This window comes from Mus pahari, chromosome 13 (genome assembly GCF_900095145.1).
Source record: "Mus pahari chromosome 13, PAHARI_EIJ_v1.1, whole genome shotgun sequence".
NCBI classification, from domain to species: Eukaryota; Metazoa; Chordata; class Mammalia; order Rodentia; family Muridae; genus Mus; species Mus pahari.
In genome coordinates this window covers 24,041,717-24,048,716 of record NC_034602.1, presented here as the reverse complement: position 1 = coordinate 24,048,716, position 7,000 = coordinate 24,041,717, and the positions used below count along the sequence as shown (strand labels likewise).

At 44.3% G+C, this 7,000-nt stretch overlaps 2 protein-coding genes across 2 annotated transcripts in view; one reads left to right on the top strand and one right to left on the bottom strand.

The window, feature by feature from the left end:
- Window positions 1-266: 266 nt before the first annotated feature.
- C13H22orf31 (chromosome 13 C22orf31 homolog) lies at window positions 267-1,862 on the top strand (the record flags this gene model as incomplete). Its single annotated transcript, XM_021211188.1, is given in 3 exon segments — window positions 267-354; window positions 357-494; window positions 1,525-1,862. Coding segments are annotated over 3 exon segments (564 nt in total), but the record flags the coding sequence as incomplete, so codon positions are not given.
- A 741-nt stretch (window positions 1,863-2,603) lies between these two features.
- Znrf3 (zinc and ring finger 3) overlaps window positions 2,604-7,000 on the bottom strand; it is a 162,009-nt gene continuing 157,612 nt past the window's right edge. The window contains exon 9 of the mRNA XM_021210619.2: window positions 2,604-6,016. Within this exon, the coding sequence (XP_021066278.1) occupies window positions 5,979-6,016 (38 nt within the window). The 3' untranslated portion in view covers window positions 2,604-5,978. The remainder of the gene's footprint in view (window positions 6,017-7,000) is intronic.

The window sequence follows — 7,000 nt, the reverse complement described above, 5'->3', positions numbered from 1 at the left end:
TACTGAGCTCTTCCTGACTCCAGCTTCCTGCCCCAGCATGTTGTTAAGAACCAAAATATCATGACCTTTAAAACGTCACATCTTTCTCTTACTTGGTATTTAAAATAAGTCTAGATGAGCAGGAGGCACAAAATCCAGCTAGATTTCCAAAGTTGGAAGCAAAGGAATACCATGTAAAATGATGTTAAAGCTTAGTCTCTTAACAGAACTCTAGTTTCTTCATGGGAACTGCTCTTTAAGTCATTTCCCCTTTTTACTTCTAACACCCAACCAATGTGAGACAAGATCCCAGCATCCCTACCCATGGACTCCAAAAAACCATCTTACTGAACACCAGGCTGCAGGACTGCTGTGTGGTCCCACCAACATCTGTGCAGTCAGAATAGATGTAAAGCAGACAAGCACCCAGTACCAGGTACTACCTCACCACTGGGAAGTGGGAAAGAGCCAGTTAATTGCCAATTCATTCTCTCTGGTCAAGGTCGTGCTCAGAGGCAATTAAAGAGTAAACGCTATTGGCGTGCCTTCCAAGCTCGGAGAAGCAAAATCCTTGAAGGGACTGAAGCCCAGTGACAACGCGACGTTGAAAGGCACCAAGAGACACAAGAAATACCAAGAGCAAGTTGCCAGTAGGCCAGCTGCTGGGCACTGCAGAGCACAGGCTTGCAGGTGGCATCAGAGAGGTAAGCAACCACCAGTGGTGGTAAGATGGATGGGAGGAAGGAAAAGCCAAAGGCAGAGATTTCACTACCAGGTGATGAAAATCCTTAAGTGAAGACAGGATTGGGGTAGAAGAGTCTCTGTGATAGAGGGATGGAATACCAGATCTAGTTAGATTTAGGGTTCATCTTAAGTTTGGTTCTGGAGGGCAACTTCATATACATAGACAAAAGGAAGTTGACAATGAGGGAAAATAAAGAGGAAAAAGGTGGGTAGTATATGCTTCTGTATACACAGCTGGGGTACCTATAGCCTGTGAACTTGCACTCATAACTTGGCAGCCAGAGGCCTGACCTGATGAGTCCAGTTCTGTCACTTTATGGTGGCCAGCAGAACTCAGAGTATGTCTTAGAGACTGCCTGTCAGAATCCAAGTCTCAAGTGTGTGCCTTGATTTTATCACATAAGATGATACTGGCTCTTCTCTCACAGGGTTCCATGAAGAATAAATGAATTAATACATGCAAAGGCCTTTTGAATGGGGTGGCAGAGAATAAGTAGGAGCTTACTTAGTATGCAATAGATGTCAGCTGTAGTTATGAAGTCCCTAAGCTTTGTGGCTTTGAGCAAACCAATTCCAATTTCCCCATCTTTAAATCCACCTCTGCTGACTGGACAGGGTTCTAGGGGATACTCAGTGACATATGTAAAGGTATTTAGTAATGTGACTATATTCAGCAAATGTTGGTTGTTGCTGTCGTGAAGACTCAGACACAAATTCCTGCTAATTATTCTGAGTTCCCTTCTCAAGTTTTAACTTGGACATCTCTGCTTTCTTCTTGGCCTGAATAAAGAAAGTTCAAAGGAGAAAAAGTACCAGTCAGCCAAGATCTTAAGGACAGATATGCCAAACATGCAGCCACTACCCAAGTGTTGTCCAGGGACAGTGGGCTCATAGCCTGCAAGGGCTGGACACTGCTTCCTGAAACCCAAGAGGAACAGCAGCTGGAGGTCATGCCAAGCATCTCTGGGATCCTCACTGAGGGTTACCAGGCTCTGTACCACACTGTGGCAGAGCCCATGCTCTGAGATCCTTCTGGAAGCCCCAAGAGGTACAGCTCGGAGCTAGGCAAAGCCATTAAACAAAGGCTCTGGGAAGCTTTGCACAGTTGGCTGCCACCAGGAGCGCATGGAGGGGCCTGAAGCTGGGAGGGAGTATGGCTGCTGTCCTGGCCCAAGCTAGGATAAGAAATAATAGGAACGCATAGGGTTGGAGTCTCCTCTGCAGTATGTCTGAAAAATAAGCTGTACCTTTCACCTAATCTCAGAATATTTTATTAAACTAGTGACTACCCTTCCAGAGAAAAGAGACAAAGTTCCAGTCCTTTTTTTTTTTTTTTTTTTTTTTAAATGGGGGTGGAGTGGGGGTCGGGAGACAGGCTCTCTCTACATAGAGCTTGCTGTCTTAGAATTCACCATGTAGACCAAGCTGAACTTGAACCTGGGGATCCACCTGCTTTTGCCTCCCAAGCACTAGAATTAAAGTTGTGAGGCACCATGCCCAACTGGTTTCTGGGGATGGCACTGGGCAGGGGAAGGGAGGTGTGGGGGAATTGAACCTACAGCCTTGACTGTTGGCAGGTGCCCAGGCTCCAGCACATCTTTTACTTTGAGACAGAGTTTCATTGCATTGCACAGGCTAGCTTTGGATGCACTCTGTAGTCCAGAATGGCCTGAAAGATGTGATCTTCCTGCTTCAGGTTCCTGCCACACACACACACTGTTACTCAAGGATATAACCCACAGGTTCCAGCCAATACTCTGATGACTTGGAATCTGTTAACAGGAGCAGAAGGTCACAGGCATCTCTGGATAAGATGGAAATCAGAGCACTGGCCCAGGCTCTAGACTTTAGCAGCCACAGCAATGACCACATGTAACACATACTTGATAAAATTGTATTTTTTTTTTTTACAGTCATTTGTACAATTTGTTACAAAACCATAGAAGACTACAACTTGCTTTAAATCATTTTTGGTCTGCAAATATGTAAAATCTGTGTGCAATTATCATATATTTACAGGGCCTTGTTAGTCATTTTCAATGATTATTTCAACAATGTCACACTCTCAACATAAGACATGGCTTAAGATAAATATATTAGTAAATAAATATTCTGAGAACATATTTCCATAAATGAAATGTGCTGCTATACATATACAGAATATACATAAGTTGTTTTCTAGCTTTTAAAACAGTTTTTAAAATGGTAATGTTGAAAAAGAGCCCTTAGACCATTTTATCACAAAAAAATCTTTACAAAATATTAAGTGCTATGGGAGAAATAAAAAAAATTAAAAGTGTCATTAGACCAACACGATACAAAAAGTTTATGTAAGGAATAGAAAAATGCAGATCAGTTTAAAAGATGATACTTTCAAATTCTTTTACAGAGCACATTTTAAAAGCATTAGTCCTGTGTGAACTTTGAGAGCAGAAGCACATAGGGAAGGGCCTGAGCCACGGGACTAAAGACAAACACTAACACAATGGTCTGGGCCTGGAGGAAAGGGATGGATGGTCAGCTTCTGGGGCTGCGACCACGGAGGCACCTCATGGTACACAATGACAAAACTTCCATCTTTACCTGGTTCTAGATTTTGGGTTGACATGGCTGTTTTACACCCAGGGCTGGTATCAAGCCCACACTTGCTATCATACACACAGACGCTACAGAAGCCCCCAGGGGAGAGTGGGGTGCTCCTTGTCCATGGTTATACAATTCCCACCCACTACTGGCATTCCCCTTCCACTCCTCCCACCCAGAAGAGGGTACAGACAGTACTGGGAGTCTCAGAACTTCATAGACATTATTTCTTCTGATTTAAATGGTGACATAAGATAGGTTTTATTCTGGTCTGATGTGGCAACACAACGATGATAATTGTCTCTAAATCTTTTGTTTCTACTAGTCCAAAACTACAATTACAAGTGCCTGTCACCCACCAGTAGCATTTTTTCAAAGGAGAGTTGAACTTGGTTTTTTAACTCTGTCTAGCGGCATTCAAATTCTCTACTCATCTACGAGTACTGAGAAGTGGTTTTCTAGCCAGGCAGGGCAAAGGCAAGGTCTTTCTGGGGTCTGTTTCAGTCTCAGCCAATGGAGAAATATGCACATACAGACACTAAAAACAAAAAAAGCAAAACCAGAAACAACAAACATCTCAACAATGAGAAGCTGCGCTTTGCAGTTCACGTTAAAAGCTGTGCCTCCACTCTCCCTACACAGTAAGGAAAGCTGCTGTTCTTAGCAGCTGCTACTCCTGGCCCCAGAAAGAAAGGCAGCCCGATCACATGTCAACAGTTTAGGCCCTTCTCACACCCTCAGCAACAGGTGCACTGGGAGGAGCCTCAAGGGACCGACCCCCAGAGTTGGGCAGAAGAACAAATTTCACTATGGCCACTTCCTAAAGGGCAAATAACTGGACCATCTGACATGGGACTTCTTTTGTTAGATTCTAGATAGAAATAAGCAAATGCCCTCATCCTAGGATGGGGTTTTAAAGAACAAAGTATTTTGATCATCTCAAATGTGCAATCTGGACCCTGGGATGACTTCCTGGGAGCCTGACTGGGAAGAAGGGTCATTTCTGTCTCTGGCAACCCAGGTGGTCCCCATGCAGTAACAGAGTTTTCAGACCCACTCTGCCAAACTCTTCCTGATGGCAAAAGACATCTGCTAAATGAATGACTAAAAGTGACCAGAAGAGTTAGCAAACACAGGGCCAAGCTGATTAGTTTCCTCTAAGGAAAAGAAAATACTTTTAAGAACAAGGACTATTTTGAATAAAAAGGATTACAATCCCTGAAGTGATTTTAAATAGATTCTCTCTCCCTTTTAAAAATAAACAAAACATCTTAAAAACAATAATAACAAAAACAACCAAAAGTAGTTTGGATTTAAAAAAACTCTTCCCCTTAAAAAAAAGAGGCTGGAAAAAATATACAAAAGCCTACCCTTTGGGTCTGAACTATCTGACAGTCTGTCTCGTGGAGAATCAGTACATAATAGTGCATCAGGCAAACAGGCTAGCAGACATCTGCTAGCAGGGTGAACCCCTGCAGCCACCAGGCAGAGAGGCCTGTTTCTGGGGATGGGGGACTGGTCCAATTGGAGCTTAGTACACTCTTGTGGTTCAAGCATGTGTCCCCCAAGGAGGCAACCTAAGGGGGCAACAACTGAGGGGTGTGGCTGCCCTAGACCTGTGGGCACAAGTGTGCCCCAGCATGCCTTTCAAGGAGCGGTGCACTGCTACTGAGAGGAGAGCTTGCTCCTCTAGTCCCAGAGGACACCAAGGCCACAAATCAACATTCCTCCTGGATGTCCACCCTGCACATCCCATTTAAATCACCCCTGCAATTGATGGCATGAAGCCCAAAATGATTTTACAAAAGACTCCAAGGCCACAGGGTGAGAGCGTCTCTTCCCTTGTCTGGCGGTCAGAGTGCAAGAGAGACCCTAGTGACAGGGCTGGTCACAGTCACAGCCTCTGCTGGGATAAAGACCTACCAAAGGAACAGAAGAGAATGGGTAGAACAGGCTCCAGTAAACCTGGCCTAGGCAGTAATAGTTTGACACTGCCCCCACTTTCCTCCTGTTCCATTGCTGCCTACAGGTGTGGGCAGGAGAGGTGTGGCTTCCCAGAAGCCCTGAAGTCCAGATTTGCCTCAAAAAAGGGAAAAAGGATGAGGCAGCTTTGTATTGTTCCTTGGAGTTTGTACCCATATCAACTAGCTTTTTACTTCAAGTTTCTGGTTCATTTTCAATAAGGCAGGTGTAACCCTGAGCTTTTCAAAGGCCTGAGGTCCCTCCAGGGAGACAACAGTATCGACACATGATGTGGTTCATTTAATGCAGCAGTGATTTTTTTTTTTTTCAACAGAAGTTGGTAGTTAGGGTTCTTTAAAATATATATTTAAATAACTTTTTACATTTACATATAATATCTTAGAAAAAAAGCAGAGAACTCAATACCACACACCTCAGAAACCCAAGCACACATTATAAAACAGAACAACACATTATTAAAGAGGCAAAGGACTCAAGAGATTTTGTCTGTTGGTTTGTTAATGGGGAAGGGATGCCACAGGTGGCTCACATTTTGGGTTGAGGAGGGCTCTCTTTATTACCACTTTTGTGTTTGTCAAAGCTAAAATATATATATGTGTGTAAATATATATATATAGTAGTTTTGAAGGAAGCCAGACTTTGAAGTCTCCGTACAGTTCACGATTTCTACATAAGAGTTCCTTCTGAGCTCAAGCTCCCGTACCGATGCCTGGGCCAGATCCTGGTCCTGGGAGAGAGAGGGAGAACAGTCATCAAGGGTCTGGAGAGAGCCAGCACAGCAGGCTTCTGGTAGTATGTATCCTTGAGCATCCCTATCCTGTCTGTGGGGCCCTTGGAAGTGATAGTTCACACTGCTGAGTTGGCTCTGTGTGATAAAGGGGGCAGCAATGGCTCCTTTCTTGAGGAGCTCAAGTCTACATTGAGAACAGCTGTCGGGGGTAGAGGGGTGAGCAGGTCTTCTTTGATGGCTATACTGAATCTTCTGAAGCCCTAAGATGTCATGGAAGCATAAGTAGAACTGAAGTTAAGTGAATTCCCAGGGGCCCAGGGAAGACTCCCCACAGATCACACAGATTTTCCCACGAGGTGCCTGGCTTGAGGTGATTTAGGAGATAGCAGTGGGAGAGATACTGATGGGGAAAGGAAGGCTGTGGAGCTGAGATCGAAGGATCTCAGATGGAGATGGAAATGAACCTGACATGCTGCAGGAACACGAAACAGGCTGAATCAAAAGGAGGATCTCCATTTAGAAGATATCTTATGCTGAGCAGTGTTAGTGCATGCCTTTAATTCCAGTAGTACTCAGGGGACAGAAGCAGAGAGATCTCTGAGTTCAAGAATAGCCTGGTCTACACAAAGAAACCCTGTCTCAAAAACAAAACAGAAACACACAAAAACAGACATCTTATAAAGGTAACTGAAAGTCACTATAGCATTTCTAATATAAGGACTGTGATTTGGGTCTCCCAAGTGGGACAGCAAACAACTGCAGTGACCTCTGTCAGGACTTTGCTCTCTAATAGACACAGGGATGGACTAAGGGGAACCATAGGAGATGCAGAATAGTTAATATAAAATTGAGATATGCGCCGGGCCTGGTGGCGCAGGCCTTTAATTCCAGCACTCGGGAGGCAGAGGCAGGCGGATTTCTGAGTTCGAGGCCAGCCTGGTCTACCAAGTGAGTTCCAGGACAGCCAGAGCTATACAGAGA